This window comes from Saccopteryx bilineata, chromosome 9 (genome assembly GCF_036850765.1).
Source record: "Saccopteryx bilineata isolate mSacBil1 chromosome 9, mSacBil1_pri_phased_curated, whole genome shotgun sequence".
Lineage (NCBI taxonomy): Eukaryota > Metazoa > Chordata > Mammalia > Chiroptera > Emballonuridae > Saccopteryx > Saccopteryx bilineata.
In genome coordinates, this window is record NC_089498.1 from 18,170,157 (window position 1) to 18,194,775 (window position 24,619).

Consider the following 24,619-nt stretch of genomic DNA (forward strand, 5'->3'; position numbering starts at 1 on the left):
CCCTGCTCCTCCCCCTTCTCTCTCTCTCTCTCTCTTTCCCTTCTCTTAAAAAAATGAATAAATAAAATCTTTAAAAAAAAGTAAATAAAATTAAAAAAAGAACATGAGAGCAGAGAGCTGCCACTATACTGACCCCTTGTGGATTAGCTGTCAGTCTCCTGTCTCCATTCACCTGCTCAATCATCCTTCTGTCAAGTATCTGCTGAGACCTCCTAGGTGCCAGGCTCTCTGCCCTTGTAACAGGCACTAGGAAACCAGCTGCAAGCCTGGACCTAAAAGTGCTGCTGACTCCAGCGAGAGAGATGGCATGCAACTAATAATTACACAGACAACTGATCAATGACATACAGGGTGAGGGCTGTGACAGAGGACAACAGGATAAATTAGGAATAGGGAGGCCAGGAAACATCATTCTTCTCTAAAGGGGGAAAAGTTCTGAGGTTAGAGAGCAGTAATGGACTCATTGATCCTACATGAGATTCTGAAGCACACTTATTGATAAAGCTGGCTTGTTAGAAGGAAACAAGGTCATTAGATTTTCAAGTAGTCTATCACTCCAAGTTCATTGCCTTTCCATTACATTTCATGATCTAGAAAATGCAGGGGACAGGTGATATCCAATTTTTAGTAAGCTTTCAGCAGTATCCTTGTGGACAAGAAAGAAAAACATGAGTTTGAAAATAATACAACAAAGTGACTCTTAAATGGTTGGTGTTTAAGCGAACAAGCTATGAGTTATAAAGAGTACAAATCTGAACCTTGTTCTATTTTAATATCTTTTTATATCTTTTTCTTCTTCTTTTCAAAGTTGAGAGGAGAGGAGATAGACAGACTCCCGCATGAGCCCTGACGAGGATGCACCCAGTAACCCCCCGTCTGGAGCCGATGCCCAATATTCTTTTTTATCTTTTTTTTTTTAATATTTTATTTATTGATTTTTTTTTGAGAGAGAGAGAGAGAGAGAAGGGGGAGGAGCAGGAAGCATCAACTTCCATATGTGCCTTGACCAGGCAAGCCCAAGGTTTCGAACCGGCAACCTCAGTGTTCCAGGTCGACACTTTATCCCACTGCGCCACCACAGGTCAGGCTCTTTTTTATCTTAATGAAAACACACATAAACAAAATTAACAAATTTTAAATTAATGTAATGCTGAAAAGAACTAAGTACTTGAGACAAAACAAGCAAGACCATAAAAGATCTTGACAGGCTGAAAAAATACGCAATATACTCCTAAATGAAGTTTAATTACAAGATGTGAAAGATTTTACATGGGGTCTATAAAAAGCATGCACTAGGAAAATGACTTTTTAAAAACAGCATGAGCATTTGGACTGACTGCCTTTAAGGTGGCTACAAGCTCCTTATGAACCTGGGGATCTGACTGACAAAGACCTCATGGGCCCTGGTACACATTTAGGGCCCAGAGGAGGGAGGTATCTAGGCACAGGGACAGCAGGGTATGCTCCAAACTGTGGGTCCCACAGCAGGTGCTGTGTTCTGACCAAGGTGTCAACAAGCTGGAGGGATATGAAGAGGGCAGGAATCCAGAGCAGAAGGGACTGGTCATGGCTACAGAGGGGCAGGTGAGGGGCAGCCTGTGTAAAGAGTGAGAACCCAGGGCATTGGTCCCTGGGACTCTGACACCAGAAAAACCAAGAGCCAGGAAAGACCTGGAGTCAGAGAACAGAGTGGGGAGTAAGGAGCCATCTTGAGACCTAGGCCTTGCCCTCCAGATGCTACTCACCAGCTGGATACCAGCAACTGCAGCCAGGTGGCTGTGGATTCCAGAGGAGCATGTCTCTGATGCACACTTAGGCAGCTTATGCAGTATCTGTGCTATGCTCTTTGATGCCCACTCTGGGCTCTGGCATCTGACTGCCCTGTTGAGAAATGCTGGCTCCTGATCACTCAGTCCAGGCAACAGCAAACCCAATTTCCGACAGATTCCTTGATTCTGCCTGGGCTCATCTCCTGGAGAAGCCACACAGGGGCTGTAGGGAGTGGCAGCCTCCTTCTAACTGCCCCTCGAGCCAAGGGAAGTAGGTCTCTTAGAATCTGAGTTCATATACCATGCGCCCACTTCTTTTCCTGGCAAGGCCTGTGGCCAGCATGGCTGGTATGCTTTTGCCAAATCAGAGACTTCTGCAAACCCAGGCAGGAAGGCCCGGCAGTGAGGTACTGCCTCAGGACCTCTCTAGCCAAGGGCTCCTCTTACTCAAAGGCCAAATACCAGTCAGTCCTAGTCGGGCAAGTCATCAGGAGAGCCAGTTTTCCTTTCTCAAGTTCTAATCCTAACTTTCTATGTGTGTACTGGATTGCTCTTCTAAGGGACCCTCCTCCAGGGCCCCTGTCACCCTCCGGCACCACCCCTGACTGCTCCTCCTGGGTTCATAATCCTAGTCCATAGCACTAATCCAGCATTTTTCTAACCTCTCTTCTTGCTAAGTCACCCCATCTGTTACTGAGCCATTCTGGGCCACATCTGTTCCCCACTTCCATGCTCCCATCACCACTGCCTTGCTTCAGGCCACCTGCCTCTTCTGCTGGCCCTTATTCTAGTCAGTCCATCTTTCTGTTTTACCAAAGGGACTTCTTAAAATATGCCTGTCCAGGTTGCTGTTTATTAACCATAAAAAGGCCAGAAAAGGCCTGGCCACAGTTGACTGCAGCCTGTCTGTTCACCTCCTGTACTAGAATAGCCCTCACTGTTATTCCACAGAAACCATTACCCCAAGTGTCAGAAGGGCTGGCCAAAGTCTGGGCCCAGGTCCTGGGCATGCAAACCACTACCACTCAAGTATGTATCTGGGACTCTCAAACTTCTCACCAACCCCAAACCCTGCTTCAGCAAGTATTACGCAGGCCAGGAACATGACCATGACAATGCTGCTCTCTCAGCACTGACCTTGGGATCGAGAAATAATCCTGAATGGATGGATTAACAAAGAGTGCCCACGCTACCCTCCCTTCACCTTGCAGGACTCCAATGCCTTAGAAATGGCTGAAGTTCCCCACAGCTCAGCAGAGGATCTGTAACACTGCTTTGGCTTCAAAGCTTGACCTTGGGCCTCTCACCAACCAAAGTGGCTCCACAGGGCAAACCCTCCAAGGTCCCCTAATACCCACCAAGGCTATGGCCATTCTTGGTGTAGAAGCAGGTGCCATTGATGAGGTTGACACAGCAGCCAATCACGTCTCCTGTGGTGAATGTCGGACCATAGGGCTGGCCAGTCCCGGAGGAGCAGAAAGAATGCCCATCATCACCATGGTAACCATAGGAATGTTTATCCCAACCTGTGGGGGAACACAGTAGCCACAGCTGAGTAGAGTATGTACTTGAGAGAGAAACAAGACAGCCACTGAAGCCCACCAGGTCTGAAATCCTCTCCCTGGCCATCTACCAGCTCAGTCAGCATTCCTGGCCTTTCAAAGAGCCGGCTGTGCCCGATGAGCAGTGAGTCCAGCAGCTCACCACCCCTGACCAGCTGAGGCAGCCCTACCCCGAAGAAGTTCAACCTGTGATTACAGGAACCAAAACCATGAGTGACCTGGAGGGGACTTACTAGAAGTTTGTGCAATAAGAAGATGGTCAGGGAAAGCCTCAAGAAGAAGGGCTTGAAATGAACTCTAAGGTGTATCACGATAGTTTTTTCTGTTTTTTTCTTGTACAGAGACAGAGAGAGAAAGTCAGAGAGAGGGATAGGCAGAGACAGACAGACAGGAACGGAGAGAGATGAGAAGCATCAATCATTAGTTTTTTGTTGTGCATTGTGACACCTTAGTTGTTTATTGATTGCTTTCTCATATGTGCCTGGACTGTGGGCCTTCAGCAGACCAAGTAACCCCTTGCTCAAGCCAGTGACCTTGGGTCCAAGCTCATGAGCTTTGCTCAAACCAGATGAATCCGTGCTCAAGCTGGTGACCTCGGGGTCTCGAACCTGGGTCCTCCGCATCCCAGTCCAACGCTCTATCCACTGTGCCACTGCCTGGTCAGGCTATCATGGTAGGTTTAAAATTTTTTTATTTTTTTGTATTTTTCTGAAGTGAGAAGCAGGGAGACAGACAAAGAGACTCCCGCATGTGCCTGACCAGGATCCACCCAGCAAGCCCACTAGGAGGCGATGCTCTGCTTATCTGGGGCATTGCTCCATTGCAACCGGAGCCATTCTAGCGCCTGAGGTGGAGGCCATGGAGTCATCCTCAGCACCTGGGCCAACATTGCTCCAATGGAGCCTTGGCTGCAGGCAGAGAAGAGAGAGATAGAGAAAAAAGAGAGGGGTAAGGGTGGAGAAGTAGATGGGTGCTTCTCCTGTGTGCCCTGGCCGGGAATTGAACCCAGGACTTCCACACGCCAGGCCGACGCTCTATCACTGAGCCAACTAGCCAGGGCCTAAAAAAAATTTTTTTAATTGAACTATAATTTACAGGTAATGAGATCCTCCCTTTTAAACTGACAGTTCAATTTTTTTTTTTTTTTTTTTTTTTTTTTTTTTAGAGACAGAGAGCGAGAGAGAGAGCAACAGGGACAGATAAGGACAGACAGACAGAAAGGGAGAGAGATGAGAAGCATCAATTTTTTGTTATGGCACCTTAGTTGTTCATTAATTGCTTTCTCATATGTGCCTTGATGGTAGGGAGGGTTCCAGCAGAGTAACCCCTTGCTCAAGCCAACAACCTTAAACTCAAGCCAGCAACCTTGGGCTTCAAGCCAGCAACCATGGGGGGTAGTTTCTATGATCCCACGCTCAAGCTGGTGACCCTGCACTCAAGCTGCTAACACTAGGGTTTTGAACCTGGGTCCTTAGCATCCCAGGTTGTTGTTCTAACCAACATGCCACTGCCTAGTCATGCAACATTTCAACAACTTTTTTTTTTTTAATTTATTTTTTACAGAGATAGAGAGTGAGTGAGTCAGAGAGAGGGATAGACAGGGACAGACAGACAGAAACGGAGAGAGATGAGAAGCATCAATCATTTGTTTTTCATTGTGCGTTGCAACACCTTAGTTGTTCATTGATTGCTTTCTTGTATGTGCCTTGACCGCGGGCCTTCAGCAGACTGAGTAACCCCTTGCTGGAGCCAGTGACCTTGGGTTCAAGCTAGTGGGCTTTCTGCTCAAACCAGATGAGCCTGTGCTCAAGCTGGCAACCTTGGGGGTCTCAAACCTGGGTCCTCTGCATCCCAGTCCGATGCTCTATCCACTGCGCCACCGCCTGGTCAGGCCATTTCAATAACTTTTAACAAATGTTAAGACATGTTATCCCAACCACAATGAAGATACAGAACATTTCATCACTCCAAGTTTCCTCATGCCTCTTTGCGATCAGTCCCCCTCCACCTACCTCCAGTCCTGGCAACACTAATTTGTTCCTATGGTCTTCCCTTTTCCAGAGGTCATAAAAATGGAATCACAGACTATGGATTGTTTTCACTTATTATAATGCACTTGAGATTCACTGACAGTGTTAAATGTACGAATATTTTGTTTCTCTTGACTGCTATACTCCCTTATATGGGTATACCACAGTTTGTCTATCGTTCACTAGTTGATGATATTTGAGTAATTTCCAATTTTTGGCTATTATGAATAAAACCAATAAATATTTATATATAGGTCTTTGCATAGACATGTTTTCATTTCTCTTGGGTAAATACTTATAAGTCATACCACTGGGTTATGAGATAAGTATATGTTTAACCTGATAACAAACTGCCGCACTGTTTCCTGAAGTGGCTATCCTGGTTTGCACTCCCACCAGCAATGTGGGAGTTTCACAGACTCACCAACACTTGATACTGCCTGTTGACTTTGGTTTTTTCTTTTTCTTTTAGCCATTTTAGTAGGGATGTAGGGGTTTAATACCATTTTGGCTTTAATTTGCATTTCCCCAATGACCAAAGATGTTTAGTATCTTTTCATATACTTACTCATCATGGGTTTATTAGAAAATTGTTGAATTATCTGTTCAAATCTTTAACCCTCTTTTCTAAAAATTGGGTTGAATACCTTACTGAGCTGTAAGCATTCTAAATATATCTTGGATACAAATTCTATTGTGTGTTTGGCAAATATTTTCCCAGCCTACAGCTTTTAATTTTCTTAACAGTGTCTTTCAGTGCCTAATGGGATTTTGATTGGGATTGTGTTGAATCTATAGGTCAATTTGGAAAGGATAGCTTAATAATACTGATTGTTCCAACCCATGAACGTGGCATAGCTCTCCATTTATTTAGGTCTCCTTTAATTTCTCTCAACAATGTTTTGACAAGTTTATCTCTAAGTACATCATTTCTGATATTATTATAAATGTTACATTTAAATTTTAATTTCCATTGTTTCTTGCTATTATAATAAACTATAATTGATTTTGGGAGTGGGGAAATGAAATCAAGGTTTCTTTTTGGAGTAATGAAAATGTTCTAAAATTAGATGACAATTTGCACAACTCTGTAAATATGCTAAATAAAAACCATTGAGGCCTGACCTGTGGTGGCGCAGTGGATAAAGCGTCGACCTGGAAATGCTGAGGTCGCCGGTTCAAAACCCTGGGCTTGCCTGGTCAAGGTACATATGGGAGTTGATGCTTCCAGCTCCTCCCCCCTGTATCTCTCCTCTCTCTCTCTCTCTCTCCTCTCAAAAATGAATAAATAAAATAAAATTTTTTAAAAAACCATTGAACTGTACACTTTAAATTTTTTTAAAAATTTTTTATTTATTTATTCATTTTTTAGAGAGGAGAGGGAGAGACAGAGAGAGAGAGAGGAGAGAGACAGAGAGAGAGAAGGGGGGGAGGAGCTGGAAGCATCAATTCCCATATGTGCCTTGACCAGGCAAGCCCAGGGTTTCGAACTGGTGACCTCAGCATTTCCAGGTCGACGCTTTATCCACTGTGCCACCACAGGTCAGGCTGAACTGTACACTTTAAATGGATGCATTTTACAGTATGTACATTTATCTCAAAATTATTAAACACACACACATATTGAATAATTTATATATTCACCTAATGCCCAGCAACCTTGTTAAACCAATTAGTTCTGGTAGCTTTTATGAAAAATTTTCAAAATATTTAAATATATTGTCTGAGAATACAGTTTTATTTCCTCCTTTCCACTCTGCATACCTTTAAAAAAAAAAGAAAGAAAGCAAAAGATACAGAGAGACAGAAAGGGAGAGAGATGAGAAGCATCAACTTGCAAGTGCGGTGCTTTAGTTGTTCACTGATTGCTTCTCATCCGTACCTTGACCACAGAACTTCAGCTGAGCTAGTAACCCCTCGCTCAAGCCAAAAACCTTTGGGCTCTAGCCAGCAACCATGGGTCATTTTGATCATCCCATGCTTAAGCCAGCGACCCTGCGCTCAAGATGGTGAGCCTGCGCTCAGGCCAGCGACCTCGGGGTTTTGAACCTGGGACCTCAGCATTCCAGGTCAACATTCTATACACTGTGCCATCACTGGTCAGGCCACTCTGCATACCTTTTATTTCTTTTTCCTGGCTTACTGCACCGACTAGAACTTCCAATACAATGCTGAATAAAATAGTGAGAGCAAAAGTGAGAGCTCTAATGTGTTGCCAAGGTTTTATACAGGGGAGAGAGTGAAGATGGTCATTCCAGAAGGAAGAAATACAGGTAAAGGTATGAATGCAGGTAGGACAGGAGGGTGTGAGCTGCAGGGGGCCTGCCTGCCTGCTTGGCTAAGGAACAGAAATGGAGTTCACAGGGCCATGTGGCAAGCCCAGGATCCACACAGGGTCAGCAAGCTGAGGGGCTGGGAGGCAGGTCTACTCCCCAAGGCAGCCCCTCCAAGTAATTTCCCCAGCCTCTGCTGCCTCCTTGGTGTTTGACCAGCATGATCACGTGAACATGCTTAATGACACTCACCCCTGCCAAGTGGCATCGGTAGGAGGAGCTCTTCCCTGGAGGAAAAAGTTAATAGGGAAAGGTGCTTGAGGATCTGAGTGGTTCAGAAAGGAAGGCAGGGCTCAAAGATTCACTCTGTGAATGTGAGCATGCGCACATATGCACACAGGTTGAAGACAAAGGTTATGGGTAGGTTCTAAGCAAAAGTGTTCAGGTGAGCATAGATGGATGATATAGCACCAGCAGCTAGCAAGGGAGAGAGAGGGCATGACTGGAGAGGTGGAGCTGACCAGACCTTAGCTCAAACTCTGCCCTGCATTTAAACCAGGGGGCTCAAGGGCAAGTTGCTCTTCATAATCACAGCATCCATCCCAAGCTTTGTGTACCCTAAGCCTTCATGTCTTCAGCCAAAACCCTCTGGTTAAGCAAAGATTCCCCCCAGATCCCACAGATCAGAGCTGAATGGCTCACTAATGGGTACAGGGCCCAATGCCCTAGTGCTCCCCTCTCAGCATCTTCCCACCACATCACAAGGAAACTATCGTGAGAACTGCTCAGGACTGGCTTTAAAGGTCCAAGGCCTAGACCTGGAGCCAAGCTCTGTTCTCACCTTCCCTATTCCTCAGAGACACTGGGATTGCCTGGCTCAGGGGACATGGTGCTGTGCTGCTCTGGATATCAACCCAACACTGAAGCTTCTCATGCCCAGGAGTGGGAAAAGGCCTTATTATTGCTGGTGAGTATACGGATCATTTCACCTCAGGAAATGACTCTCTGGGGCACAGCAATGCCCACTGCCCTATCAAGAGGTAGGCTGATAAGGCAATCATAGACCAGGCCTCTTCTCACACTTCAACGCAAGAAGCCCTATGGCTCCTGGTGGCAGCAGCTGCCCTACTGGCTGCTCCCCTGGTCTACAGAAATCCACAGATGAAGAATGGCCATCTGAACAGCAGTGAGGACCAAACTGACAATCATCCCTTCAGGTTAGGCCTAGACTGAGCTTGGTGCCCCCAGGCATGCCCACCAAACCCTAACTCAGGATCCATATCCACACCAGTCACAGTAGTCCTCCCTTTCCTCCCTTCCTGGATCCCTCAGATGAAGCATGGGGACTTCTCACATGCAACACAGTAACTGATCACAGTTTAGCAACCTATTAGAAAAGCATCACAATAACCCTGTGTATTTGGAACAACAAGTACTGTCACTTCTAACTCAACAAGAGACTGGGGGACTTGAGACTTGCTCATCAGCACCCATAGCTGAGAAGTACCAGAGCTTGGGTTTGAACCCAAATTTTCAGGTTCTAAAACCCACATCCTTCCTGCCACAGGTACTATCTGACATGGGCTGGTAACCACCCTGGCAGTGAAACCATCCCCAAACGCCTACCCCATCACCAGAAGGGTAATCAGATACACTGGTTTTAGGGAGCTGTGGACCTGGGATCTCTGTCTTGCAGTGAGTCAGGGGGCCTGCAGGCCAGCAAGGAAGGAAGGCCTAGACCCCAGCCCTAGAGGAAGACACAGGCACTGACTGGTGCCTCTTATCTGAAGGCCACAGCTGCCTGTGTCTGCTCTCCAGGGCACACCCACCCTACTGCCTTACCAGGCGGTCACAGTCAGCAGTCCAGGACACACACCTCCACCCAACCTCAGCCCACTGCTTTCTCCCATGAGGATGATCCTGCGTGGCAGATCTTTTTGCAGATTTTACTGTCTGGAAGGCAGAAGACATGAGCTGGAAGCTATTCTTTTTCCAGCTTTCTCAGATTGAAGTGGTATTCTACGAAACCTAATAATAATGTGGCCATCTGATTTATCAAAGCCAGTGAAACAACCCAAAAGAATAATTTCCTACTTAAGTCAGTGCCTCAACGAAATCTGAAAGATATTTTTGTCTCTGTGTATGGAAGGTCAATAATTTCCACTAAAACAACAGATGTTTACATTTTCAAAGACCTAAAATAAAAATTTATGTATTTTAAATACTTTATTTCAAAAATAAACTATAGAATTATTTTGACAAAACTACCATAGAATTTTTATATTTTTAATTCAAGCTATAAAGATGGATTTAAAAACTTTTAAACCCGAAGAGCTCAATTAAAAAAAAATATTTACTTAGAGACAATTCAGGATTCACCATTACCTCAGTATGGCTGAAAAATAGATACATTTTCTTGTTGGGTTTTTTTATTTTCAATTCCCAAATGATCTACTACATAGATTTGCCCAAAGGAAAATTCAGTCCCTGTGGTATAATGAGTAAGGCCTCCCAAAGATGCCCCTGCCCTAATACCCAGAACTGTGAATATGCTACTTTACATGGTTAAAAAAAAAAGGTTTTTGCGTAAGTAAATTAATGCTCTTGAAATGGAGAGATTATCCTGAATTATTGGGGGGGGGGCACAGCACAATGCAACACCACAGGTCCTTGTTACTGATTTTTTTTTTTTTTTTTAGAGAAAGAGTGAAAGTGAGGGAGGAGCGGGAAGCATCAACTCCTATATGTGCCTTGACCAGGCAAGCCCAGGGTTTCGAACCAGTGACCTCAGCATTTCAGGTCAATGCTTTATCCATTGCACCACCACAGGTCAGGCATAGGTCCTAGTAAGAGGCAGGGCGGACAGTCAAGTCAGCAAAGGCAACGTGATGATAGAAGCAGAGAGAACTGGAAGATGGTACACTGCAGGCTTTGAAGGTGGCAGACAGGTCCGTGAGTCAAGGAATGAAGTAGATTCTAGAAGCTAGAAAAGGCAAGGAAACAGATTCTTCCTTAAAGACCTCAGAAAGAATACCATTTGCTGACATCTTGATTTTAGGAATTCTGTCCTCCAGAACTGTAAGATGATTATAGTTATCCCTCGCCATACCGTGGTTCACTTTTCGCAGTCTCACTGTATCATAGATTTTTATTTATTTTATTTTTTTAAAGATTTTATTTATTCATTTTAGAGAGAAGAGAGAGAGAGAGAGAAGGAGGGAGAAGCAGGAAGCATCAACTCCTATACGAGCCTTGACCAGGCAAACCCAGGGCTTTGAACCGGCGACCTCAGCATTCCAGGTCGATACTTTATCCACTGTGCCACCACAGGTCTGGCGAATATCGTGGATTATTAAATTGTATATATCTAATTTTGTATTGCAGATTTTTCGCTGTATCACAGGATTTTGCGGTATATAGGTATTTTTATATATTTATTATTTTAATTATTTTTTGCGGCAAAATAAGCAAAGTAAGTGTGAGAAAGGTTAGTAACAGTGTGGGAAAGGTTTATAAGAGTGTGGGGAGGGTTTATAAAGCCTTAAATATATATAAATAATAAAATAAATGTAAGGTCACGAAATATATATAAATAATAAAATAAATGTAAGGTCACTACTTCACGGATTTTCACCTATCATGGGGAGGGGGTTCTGGAACCTAATCCCTGCGATAGACAAGGGACCACTGTATTTTAAGGCACTACTGTTGTTATAGCAGCAACAGATGTTAAAACAGTCCCCAATGGCTATATTGAGCATCTGGAAAGATTAGTGCAGAGAAGCAATACCTCAGCTCCTTGTTTCCTCACAGTGCTATGAAGTTAAAAAAAACTTTCCCAAGAAAATCAGAGCTGTAATGTATCTTTAATTGAAGCTACCCTTTTATAGCCAGTATTTTCCCAAACACAATTAAGAGTCTGTGCGTCTACACAGGTGTACCTATATGTGTGCAAAATGCAGCCTGGGCTTAAAAACAGAATGTCACTATACATTTTTTTACTGGCAGCAGCAGCAGCAGCTTATTTTAGGGCCACTGCGCTAAATTCCCATCCTCTGGAAAGGATAGCATCATCCACTTGCTGCCAATTAGCTAACAAAGGCCTACTCCATGGAGTTGACAGGAGAGGTAGTGGGTGGTGTGAAGGGAACAGAGGAGATAGAATATATTAGAAGACCAATAAGCAAATATGAAAACAATTGGTAAATAAAATGTGCTCTAAAGAAAACAAAGCCCTGGCCGGGGTTGCTCAGTTATATAGACCGAAGTCCCAGTACACCAAGGTTGAGGGTTTGATCCCCGGTCAGGGCACATACAAGAATCAATGCATAGATAAGTAAAACCACAAATCATTGTTTCACACTCTCCCCCCTTCCTCTCTCTGTCTAAAATCAATTAAAAAAAAAAAAAAAGCCAGATGACGGGTTAGAAATAGGAGTAGGTATGAGGACTGACCAGGGTGGGGACTAACTGGGATACAACAGTCTAATTAGCTGGCTGAGTGTTGACCCCTGAGCTGAGGTCTGCTTGATGAGAAAATCAGGATTTTTTTTGTACCCTTTTTGGGGTACAAGGAAAGAGCTCAGCATGTCTGAGAAACAGAAAGGCAGCCAGCAGGGCTGAGCTGAGTGATGAGTGACACTTAGGAAAGGCCTGGAGTAGAGTCAACAGGACTCACTGGATGTAGGTGCTGATGGTATAAAAGGAAACAAGGATGATCCCAGGTTTTTGTCGTGGACAAATGGGTGGATGGTAGTACCGTTTACTATTAGATAGGGAAGATGGACAGATGGAGCAGGCCTTTTGGACACATTAAGTTAGAGAGGTCTTATTAGATATCCAAGCTGGCAGCTCACTACCCAAGGCAGGTGAGATGACTGGCTTATCCTAGATGCAGCAAGGCTGTGATGGGGAACACTCACTAAGCAAACAGTGGTGTGGACAGAAAACTTAAAGTCACTGCAAGATTTTCCTACTGTGTTGTCTTGATACAATGACTCCCTGTTTTTCCTTTGGGAGTAAAATTCAAATTCTAGTCAAAGACTAGAAAGGTCAGAACAAACACAAGAGAAAGGCATCAGAAGCCCAAAATAGATGTTTAAGGACATGAAGTTACTCTAAATGGATTCAGTCATCACACCTTCGACTAACCTTTTACCCAGGCCTTGAGAAGCTGTTTCTACCACTGCTACTCTTAGGAATTTGGCAGATAGGACAAAAACCACAAGACTAAGGCCTAGGTATGACTGCACATTTTGCAGCTCATGTGTTGTTGTCAGTCTCGGGCTAGGGTCCTACAGAAGGTAGCTGGGCCTCTGTTAGAAAGAGACACTGTAGCCCTGAGTGCCAGGGCAGCCAGTGTGGCCTGAAGGCCTGTTGCAGGGTCCTTCAGTCCTGGCCATAGTATTATCCCTCCAAGATGACAGACCTTGGGCAGTCACTTACTTTCTCAGACCTTGGTTCCCTTCTCTACAAAATGAGGGGATAGCAATTAGACATTGCTGTCAAAGGGCCACAGTGTGCAAGTAACATTCCGAGTCTCCAAACAAATCAGTAGGTATGATAATCCCCATCTGAGCAGTGAGGAAACTGAGGCAGAGAAGCTGCTGAAGCCTGTGGTCTTAGAGATAACACTATTCAGAAGCTCAATTCTCCCTCCTCTGAGGGAGTACCAAGTAGGTAACCACGAGGGTGATGCCACCACCTCCTCCTTCCTGAGATGGCCCCCAGTCCGAACACAGGGAAGCAGAAGATGCTCTAAAAGTAGAAGAGCACAAGTTCCTCAAGACTGGGCTCCATCAGAGAAAACTTCAAGTACCCCCTAAAACGTTTCTGGACCCTAAGCTTGACCAATACTACTCCCTATCAGTGTCTGGCTGGGTTCTGTTGACTTTGAGAAGGGACTGGTCACAAAGCCTCCTCGTGTCCCTCCCCCAAGGCACAAGAACAAAGAACAGGGTAGGGAACAAGGAGTGCTAGGATTTGTCCACCAGCCCTGCTTTTTTTGGAAGATAGCACTCACTTTCTCTTAAGAAGTAGCTCCTTGCCTGATCGGTGGTGGTGTAGTGGATACCACTGACCTGGAACACTGAGGTCCCAAGTTCAAAACCCCAAAGCGGCTGCTTTGAGCGGAGACTCCTCTGGCTTGAAGCCTCAGGTTGCTAGCTTGAGCAAGGGGTCACTGGCTCAGCTGGACCCCCCAAGTCAAGATACATGTGATTAGCAATCAATGAACAACTAAAGTGCCACAACTACAAATTGATGCTTCTCATCCCTCTCCCTCCCCCCACTTAAAATAAAAAGTAGCTCCTCCCTTGCATCAATCCTGTGTTTCCAGTAGGGACTGCTAATCCTAGTAACTCCTCCTTCCTCGGCAGTGCTGATCCAAGCTGTACCAATCCAAAATCTTCCTGGAATTTTTCTATCAGGAAGCTGGGAGAACAAGTCTCAAAACTGCCATCATTCCAACCTCCTGTAGAAAGCCAGTTTGACAGACTCAAGCTAGTAAGCAGAAAGCAGAGGCAAGAGACAGAGACACACAGAGAGAAAGACCTGGTTCCTCTGCTTCCCCTGCCTGAAGTCTGGCAAAACAAGCTGATTAGAAATGGGTTTCTCTCCCTTGAAGCAACCAAAGTTCTCTAATGAAAGGGACTACGACCACATCTTTATTTTTTCTTAGTGAGAGGAGGGGAGGCAGAGAAACAGACTCCTGCATGTGCCCCGACTGGGATCCACCAGGCAAGCCCACTACGGGGTGATGCTCTGCCCCAGTGCTCTACTGCTCAGCAATGGAGCCATTTTTAGTGCCTGAGGCAGAGGCCATGGAGCCATTCTCAGTGCCCCAGGCCAATTCACTTAAACCAATCGAACCATGGCTGTGGGAGGAGAAAATGGGGGGGAGAAAGAAGGGAGAGGAGTGGAAAAGCAGATGGTAGCTTCTCCTATGTGCCCTGACCAGGAATTGAACCCAGGACATCCACATGCTGGGCCAATGCTCTACCACTGAGCAAACCAGCCAGGGCCGGGACACCATATCTAAGTATCTTTTTGTTCACCTTGCAAAACATAGGGCCCACAGTAGTAGGTGCTCATGAAATGTTTGTTGAATTGAAAAGGGAAATGTGGCCAAGGACTGGCAGGAAACCTGAAGCACATGATTGTCAATGTGTCATACCATACTGTGACACACCATTCACAGATACTTCTGGGCTTGACTCTGAGGAATTTTGTTGTCATTATTTTTTTAAGGAAAAAAAAAAGTTGTTTGCCTGTATCGTGCCTCTACTTATACAAACGAATGAAACAGGACAGGTGACACAAATACCCCTGCCAACTCTAGGAGAATCCATGTTCTAAGTCCCCCTTCCCGTGAAGAGGGTCCAGCAACTATGGTCACTCTCATACCTCTGCCTGGAAAAAGCTCCCCCAGTCCCACCACCCTCTGCTTCAGAACTGGACCTCCCTTCCTACCCACCCCCACTCCTACCCTGAAGCCAGTGTCAGCAACTTTCTAAGCATGGGCCCTGGCAGCATATGTAGTCACCCCTCTCTGGAAGGGCCTTGTGTGAGGCTGGAATGATACACGCAGGAATGAGAACTGTCACCCTCACCAGAGAGACAGAGCCAGCTATCTCAAGAGACAGTGGAATTGCGGGCCAGAAGAAAACAAGGGGACACAGCTGCCTGGGTCAGGTTCAAAGGGCTCTGGATCAGGTGATGTCTTGACGTGTACAATGGAGACAACACTCCGACAGAGAGTGCCACCCTAATAAACATTCTTCCTTGTCACTCCCAGAGTGACAAGGATATCCAGCCTGATGCCCACACAGAAATGCCTATCCCCTGCCACATCGGATGCCAGTGATGCAAGGAAAAGCCAAGCCACATTCAAGCCAAGAGGCAGGAGGCCCCAGGTGCCCAGTTAAGAGGCTCTGGCACTACCCACTTCCCCTTCATCATCACTCAGGGCAAGTCCCAGTCACTGAAGTGCGGGGGTGGCTGAGGAAATGGTTTATCTTGGCACTCCCAGGTGCCACCCCCAGTTACAGTGCCCCTGAGGTGGAAGACTCCCATGGAGGTGCCAGGGACTCTAGCATGCTTGCTCTAGGAGCCCACTCCATGCCACTCCCATCTGCCAGGACACATCCAGAGCTTCAGTCCCAGGGCAGCTAGGAATGAAGAGGCCTAGTGCTGAGTGGAAGGATTTCAGCAGCATCAGCATATTAGGCAGAACCCTGGGAGGGGGATGGCCTGTGCCTGTCCAGTAGTTTCTGGTCCTGGCCCAAGACTGATCAGGACAGAGTCTACCTGATGTCTTGCTCACAAAGATAGCCTAAGATAGCCCCATGCCACCAAACCAGCCATCTCTCCTCAGTAAATAGGTCCCTGTCATCACTGAACTTTGAGGTCAGAGAGACTTGGGTTTGAATCCCAGTTCTGCCACTTCTTTTAGGAAGCTTTTTTTTTTCCTTTTAATTTTTTATTTTATTTATTCATTTTAGAGAGGAGAGAGAGAGGGAGAGAGAGAGACAGAGAGAGGAGAGAGAGACAGGGGAGAGGAGTTGGAAGCATCAACTCCCATATGTGCCTTGCCCAGGCAAGCCCAGGGTTTCGAACCAGCGACCTCAGTATTTCCAGGTCGACGCTTTATCCACTGCGCCACCACAGGTCAGGCTCTGCCACTTCTTAACCCTTCTAAGTTCTCCTGGGTGAACTTCTCTTTCAGGTTGGTAGATGGGTTAAATAAGAATGGACATGGAACACCAGCCCACAGGAGGCACTCACCTGTGAGCTTCCCTTCCCTTTCCATCTCTAACACTAGCTCAGTGATCACACCTAGGTATTTCAGACTTCCTGCCCCCTCTTTCCCTGAAGGAGTGGGCAGGTGTGGAGCTAGTTAGTTATCACCCACCTCTCCTCACAGCCCATGGACAGCAGCCCCAGAACCACTCCACCCTTGTTTGTTCCCAGTGTCCAGGGAAGACCATCTGACCCAGTAACTGGTCCCCACTCAGCTCTACTCTGATGTGCCCCAGCCTCCAGCCACACCAGAGGACACTTGAGAATCTCTGTTTTCAGAGACTAACAAACTTGGGTTTCAGAACTGGCCCTTCTGTGGTTGATGAAACCTCTTATCTCAAAGAACTTAACTTGCCCTGAAAAATAGTTTTAAATCCAGCAATTTTTACTCAGTGCTACAGAGAGGTGGGAGATGGTATGTGGAAGAAAATAGGATAAGAAACCCCCAAGGCCAGGAATAGTAATTTCCAGGTCTGACTGAGTTGCCACATTTCAAAAGGCTGCCAAGCAGCCCTAGTATGTTGTTGTACTACATGTCTCCTTATAGGTGAGGGAAGAGGCCCACAGAAAAGAGCACAGGCTCAGCTGGCCATAGGGCCAAGGAGGCTGCTGGCCGGGGGAGGAGCAGCAGGGAGGCAGAGAACCTCTTACAGGAAACAAGTTCTGCAGCAGGGGCTATGGTGGGTGCTGCAGCACCTGCACCATTACCATCACCATCACATGAACCACCAAGGGCTTCAACCATTACTGGCCCTGGGCCCCAACTGCCAAACCACCCTCTGCTCTGGACTACCCAGAAGGCAGAATCTGTCGCCAGAGATGGAAGGCCTCTGGATACTGACCCCATCCAGGTCTCTTCCCAGGGAAAGCTCCGACAGAGGAAGAACAGAGTGATAAAGGCAGAAGGGGGTTGGGTAGCACCAGGCACAGAAACCCCTGGTCTGGGGCAGCTGCCCAGTGGCTCTGGAGAATCTCCTGCTTGCTTCTTTTTGAGACAGGGCTGCTCCGAGGCCCCTTTAGGCTTGAACTGCAGGGCCATCACCAGTTGGCTTCTTCCCTCTACCAGCCTAGCACTCACTTGGGAGGCTTAGACGGCACCTACAATCATTCCATGGACGCTGAGGCCTGTTCCCAGGGGCTCTGCCAGGGTCAGGAGGAGGTACACCCAGATAGCTACTAGAGCCCTGATGGCTCAATCCATACAGCTAGAAATAAACATGGCTTCCTTAATGGAGACCAAGTCTGAGCAACCCCTTAGAAGACCCCTGTGAAGTACTGTAAATTCTGGGATGAAAGATGCTCCAAGAGAGGTAGGTAATGGTGGACACAGTGGGGGGCACATCAGCTGTGAGCAACTAGGGCACCCAGCCTACATGGAGTGGGAGGGAAGCAGTACCTGCTTGGCAGGTACAGATAAAAATAGCAACTCCAGACTACAGGAAACCCACCCACGTGCTAGTAATCTCAAAGACATCCCCTACACAAAGCCACTTGCTACTGACACACCCTACACTGCATGTGCTGTACCTAACAAGGATAGGGAGAAAGGACATGGAACAACACCCTGTTATTTATTGTCAGTGCCTGCCACACCACCAACAGAGGCTAGCCTCTGCCGTCGTGAGCCTGGCACAGACCCCCACTGTTTTGCCCTGATCTCTGCTATCTGCTGTTGCTCTTCTGTGACATGTGCAGATGTGAAATATCAGCTGGCTGCAGAACACGTTCCACCCAGCAGAAGCAGGGCCCACCCACGGGGATCAGGACACAAACACTCCTGGAGCAAGCTCGTAACAGCCCACTCCGCGCAGGTTCAGTAAGGCTCTAGGAGAAGGAAAACATGCTCACTTGAACATTACCACACTGTGGAAAGAAGGCAGAAAGTCCTTCTGCCACACCCCACCCCAAGGCATGGTTGCCATCTGCTTCAAGGGATATACTCTTCACTCCAAATCCCTAGTTGTGGTTCTTACAGCTTCTTCTTTTGCAAAAGTTCAAGGAAAGTATACCTCAGTGGGCCTGGGTTTTCCTTTGAGGGGCTGTAGTAATTAAGATAATATACGCCACACCAAGAGAACAGCTGCCTCCTCCACAGAAATGGCAAGGAGGAAATTATCAGCTGCCCAGCTCTGACGTACATGGGGCCACCTATCAACACAGCCTGTTTCCCTTGCTGTCTGAGCTACAAAACCAGAAGGACGGTGTCCTACCCTAGCCCCCTCAAAGCACCAACGCTTGGGAGAAGGCCAAACCCTGCTCTCTATCTACACCTCTGACATTTTCTCCCTGCTTCCCCGACCCAAGGACCCCAGCCCGTGCAGTTCACTGCCAGCTCACTGATAGGTGGGTGGGGCTGCAGGTACACTCACCTACCTGCGGATCATCCTGCCCTGCTTCCAAGTCATTTAGCCAAGGGTTCTGACATTCTTACTTTGGGCCACACCTGTTCCTTGGTTTCATGCTTAAGGAGGCCAAAAACACCTTACAAAACATAAACAATAAAACTTCCACATCTTCTAACAGAAACCTCTGACCCTGCAAGCGAAGACTTGCCCATCCGCTCCCAGGAAAGTCTGAGCACTAGAGCCTCCAGTGAGCGGCAGTATCTGTTACCATCTGCCCCACAGGCCAGCATAGCAGCCCTCTCTCTGCTTCTATGTTAGCCCTAGAGGGCTCCTGCCAAGACAATACAAGAAAACACTTGAAACATCAACACCCTGACTTGGGTTGCTGTGCTGTCCTCTTCCTCTGTAACTCAACTCCAACTAACATTTCTGCTCAAATCCAGGAACCATAAGCACTGGAGAGAAAATGAAGTTTTGATTATAGCTATCTCCACTCTCATATACAAACATTTATAAAAAAACCTTACATGTATAGGTAATTCCTCCCTCAAGTAGAAAAACAGCCAGCTAACTCCACTTTGATATACAAACATTCATAAGAGAAACTTAAATGTATAGGTACTTCCTTCATCAGATAGGAAAAAAATACTTTTCTCAATAACAATAGCTAACATTATGCATCTTTTGTATCAGGCACTATTATAAGCACTTTATAGGAATTCATTCACTTAATTCTCATAACCATTCCGTATATGAGTTAGGTACTAGTATCACTTTCATTTAAAAAAATTTTTATGTTTATTTTATTGATTTTAGAGAGAGAGGAAGGGAGAGAGAGAGACAAGAACATCAATCTGTTCCCATATGTGCCCCGACCAGGGATGATGCTCTAACCAACTGAGCTATCCAGCCAGGGAATCAATTCCATTTTAAAATGGGAAAACTGGGGCCCTGACTGGTTGGCTCAGTGGTGGAGCGTCAGCCTGGCATGTAGGAGTCCCAGGTTCGATTCCCGGCCAGGGCACACAGGAGAAGCAACCATCTGCTTCTCCATCCCTCCCCCTCTCCTTCCTCTCTGTCTCTCTCTTCCCCTCCCGCAGCCAAGGCTCCACTGGAGCAAGGTTGGCCCAGGCGCTGAGGATGGCTGTGGCCTCTGCTTCAGGCGCTAGAGTGGCTCTGGTTGCAACAGAGTGATGCCCCAGATGGGCAGAGCATCGCCCCCTGGTGGGCATGCTGGGTGGATCCCGGTTGGGCGCATGCGGGAGTCTGTCTGACTGCCTCCCCGTTTCCAACTTCAGAAAAATAAAAAAATTTTAAAAATACAATAAAACGGGAAAACTGGATCCTGGCAAGGTAGCTCAGTTTGTTGGGGGAGGAATCATCCCAATATGCTAAAGTTGCAGGTTCAATCCTTGATCAGGGTACATAAGGGAATCAACCAATGAATGCATGGATAGGTGGAACAAACAAGTTGATGTCTCTCTCTTTCCTTCCTCTCTCTAAATCAATAAATAAAATGGGGCCTGGCCTGTGGTGGCGCAATGGATAATGCATCTATCTGAAACACTGAGGTTGCTGGTTCAAAAACCCTGGGCTTGCCCAGTCAAGGCATATACAGGAAGCAACTACTATGAGTTGATGCTTCCCACATCTGTCCTTCTTTCTTTGTTTGTTTCTTTCTCTCTCTAAAAAAAAAAATATATATATATCAATAAATAAAATTAAAAATAAATAAATAAAATGAGAAACCAAAGCACAAAGAAGTAACTTGCGGCCCTGGCCAGTTGGCTTAGTGGTAGTGTCGGCCTGGTCTGTGGTAGTCCTGGTTTCGACTCCTGGTCAGGCACACAGGAGAAGCAACCATCTGCTTATCCACCGTTCCTCCTCTCTCTCTTCCTCTCCCACAGCCATGGCTCAAATGGTTTGAGCAAGTCAGCCCTTGGTGCTGAGGATGGTTGCATAGCCTCATCTCAGGTGCTAAAAAAGCTCAGTTGCTGAGCAACAGAGCAATGGCCCCAGTTGGGCACAGCGTCACCCCATTGGGGGCTTGCCAGGTGGATCCTGGTTGGGGCATATGCAGGAGTCTGTCCATCTGCCTCCTTACTTCTCACTTAATTTTCTTAAAAAAGTAACTTTCTCCAGGTAACAGAGCTACCAGGATGCAAATGCAGACAGTGTGGCTTCAGAGTCCATATTATTAACCATAGTCCTAGAGGTATTTCTTCCTGTGACCAATGTGAGCCAGTAGTTGGTTAAACAACAATGAGCCTTGACACACAGAAAAGGAGGAATAGTCATTCCGCCTACAAGTAGAAGGAGATGACAGAGACCTCACACACAATCAGCACCACAATCATTAAGGCAGTGAGGGGAGGCTGAGCTCTAAATGAAGGTTTCTGGCTGAAGGCAGGCTATGGGCCAGTGGAGACCTGACTGAAGATGACTCAAGACTGGTTCCACCACACTTGGCTTGCTGAAGCCACTGCACTGAGCACAGCAAAATGCAGGAAAGGCCACTTCCCACAGCCCAAGTGCATCTGTGCTCACTATGGGAGCATGATGATAAAAAGATGTGGTCCAGGCCCTGGCCGATTGGCTCAATGGTAGAGCGTCGGCCTGGCGTGCAGAAGTCCAGGGTTCGATTCCCGGCCAGGGCACACAGGAGAAGCGCCCATCTGCTTCTCCACCCATCCCCCTCTCCTTCCTCTCTGTCTCTCTTCCCCTCCTGCAGCCGAGGCTCCATTGGAGCAAAGATGGCCCAGGCGCTGGGGATGGCTCCTTGGCCTCTGCCCCAGGCACTAGAGTGGCTCTGGTCGCGACAGAGCGACGCCCCGGAGGGGCAGAGCATCGCTCCCTGGTGGGCAGAGCGTCGCCCCCTGGTGGGCAGATGGGTGCTTCTCCTGTGTGCCCTGGCCGGGAATCGAACCTGGGACTCCTACACGCCAGGCTGACGCTCCACCACTGAGCCAACCAGTCAGGGCCCCAGTTTTCCCATTTTAAAATGGAATTGATTCCCTGGCTGGATAGCTCAGTTGGTTAGAGCATCATCTCTTGGGGACTGGCAGAACCACGGGATGAGGGGGAAAACAGATATAAGATTACTCTGAGGAGGCCCACCTAGGGGCCAGGGTAGAACAGGGAACACATGAGGATCTGATTTTTGCAGGAAGATAACCTCAGTTTGGGGCAAGTGGGCTCACTGTCTGCTGTACCTTAACAAAAAGCACTGAGGTTTCCAGACGTGTGACCTACTCAAAGATAAGAGTGCTAACAGAGGAGTGAGATGCCTGGAAGGTCAACCCGCTTCCCTTCAACTGCACTTGCAGGGCCTGGCGAAGCACAGCCAACCATTCACAGTCCAAACTAAAGTCTTCTGGATCCCTCAAGGAAGGTGAGACTACCTCCACCTCCTCCACACCCACTTCACTCAGCTACTGTAAGTTCTGGTAAGGAAACCAGAGAAACAAGTTGCCCAGGCTAGAAGAGAAAAGGAGGGAGGAAAAGAGGAAGAGGAAGGTTAACTCCTCTAAGTTAAGAAGCAATTGCTTCAGAAAGAAAATAGTAGAGATTCTCTTAGGCCAGGCCATCATCTGTTATTAGTTTTACTCAACCAGATCAAGAACCATAAGAAAAGTGGCTTCAGTTCCACACTTGGGCTTCTAAGGCAGGACTAAGCCAAAGGCCAGGTATTTCTTTTTAAAATGGGAGAGCAGCTTTTTTTAAACTGTTATTTAAAATTATTTTTATTTATTTATTCATTTTAGAGGAGACAGGGGGAGAGCCCTGCACCACCACAGGTCAGACAGGCCAGGTATTTCTTTTTTTTTCCCTAATGATTTTTTATTTATTATTTTTTACAGAGACAGAGAGAGAGTCAGAGAGAGGGATAGACAGGAACAGACAGACAGGAACGGAGAGAGATGAGAAGCATCAATCATTAGTTTTTCATTGCTCATTGCAACACCTTAGTTGTTCATTGATTGCTCTCTCATACGTGCCTTGACCGCGGGCCTTCAGCAGACCAAGTAACCCCTTGCTGGAGTCAGCGACCTTGGGTTCAAGCTGGTGGGCTTTTCCTCAAACCAGATGAGCCCGCTGGCAACCTCGGGGTCTCGAACCCTGGTCCTCTGCATCCCAGTCCGACGCTCTATCAACTGCGCAACCGCCTGGTCAGGTGAGGGCAGGTATTTCTTGACAGCATTAGCTGGGTAGGCCAATGATGAATTTACTAAATTAATCCTATTTCTTGTACTGACTCAGACAAGGGAGACAAGAGTAGCTCAACTCAAGCTCTCCCTCTTGCTCTTAATGGCACTCGAGTTGGCTATCACTGGGTCATTTTATTAATAAAAGCATTCTTGAAATAGATTGTCAGCAAAACTCAGGCAGCATACCATCAATAGCTTGCAGTCCAATCACCCACCAAGCCCAACCGAATTACCTCCCACTGGACTCAATTCTGTCCTCCCCTCCCCATCATTCTACTTCAAGGCAAGATACTACCATTCTCTTCTAGGCCACTGAGACAGTTGCCTAACTGGCCTCTTTGCACCTGCCCTGTACCTCTGACCTCAGCAAGTCACTATCCTCAGTGGCTCTCCCTAACACACTCCACCATCTCCCCAACCCAGTGCTAGTCAGCAGGCCCACAAATGCTCAAACCCTCCAAACCGAAGCCCTTGGCTCAGCATATCATTTACAAATTACTTTTGCCCCCTAGTAACAAATCTATAAAATACAGTGTGTCTGTAAAGTCATGGTGCACTTTTGACCAGACACAGGAAAGCAACAAAAGATAGATATGTGAAATCTGCACCAAATAAAAGGAAAACCCTCCCAGTTTCTGTAGGATGATGTGGCAGCATGTGCGCATGCACAGATGACATAACACCGTGTATACAGCGGAGCAGCCCACGGCCATGCCAGTCGAGATGTGGACGGTACAGAGGAAAGTTCAGTGTGACCATGGGGCCATGTCTATGATTCCAAAGGTCACTGGCTTGAAGCCCAAGGTTGCTGGCTTGAGCAAGGGGTCACTGCTCAGCTGGAGTATGAGAAGCAATCAATGAACAACTAAGAGTGCCACAACTACTAATTGATGCTTCTCATCTTTCTTTCTGTTTGTCTGTCTCTCTAGTTAAAAAATAAAAAAAAATACACAAATGTTTATATAGCACCAATCATAACAGCCAAACAGTAGAAACAATGCAAATATCCATCAGTAGATGCATGGATAAGCAAAATGTGATATATACATGCAATAGAATATAATTTGGCCATAAGAAGTTATGATAAACACTACAACTTCAATGACTTGAAAACATTATGCTAACACACACACACACACACACACACACACCAAAAAAAAACAACTCCTCATCTCTCTCTCTTCCTGTCTGTCTGTCCCTATCTGTCCCACTCTCTGTCTCTCTCTCTATCTCTGTCACACACACACACACACACACACACAGCCTGACAAGGCAGTGGTACAGTGGATAGAGCATCGAACTGGAACATGGAGAACCCAAGTTCGAAACCCCAAGGTCACTGGCTTGAGCACGGACTCATCCAGCTTAAGTGTGGGCTCACCAGCTTGAGCACTATGTCGCTGGCTTGAGCGCAGAATCATAGACATGACCCTCTGGTCACTGGCTTGAGTCCAAGGTTGCTGTCTTGAGCAAGGGATCATTCGCTCTGCTGTAGCCCCCCTGTTGCCCCATCAAGGCACATATGAGAAAGCAGTCAATGAACAACTAAGGTGCCACAACGAAGAATTGATGCTTCTTTCTCATCTCTCTCCTTTCCTATCTGTCTGTCCCTGTCTCGTTTCACAAAAAAAGA

At 46.7% G+C, this 24,619-nt stretch overlaps 1 protein-coding gene across 3 annotated transcripts in view; it reads right to left on the minus strand.

The window, feature by feature from the left end:
* Window positions 1-24,619, minus strand: part of RANBP10 (RAN binding protein 10) — a 75,876-nt gene that overhangs the window by 15,487 nt on the left and 35,770 nt on the right. For all 3 annotated transcript variants that reach the window (XM_066242501.1, XM_066242504.1, XM_066242505.1), the window contains one exon: window positions 3,128-3,295. In XM_066242501.1, the coding sequence (XP_066098598.1) occupies window positions 3,128-3,295 (168 nt within the window). The remainder of the gene's footprint in view (window positions 1-3,127; window positions 3,296-24,619) is intronic.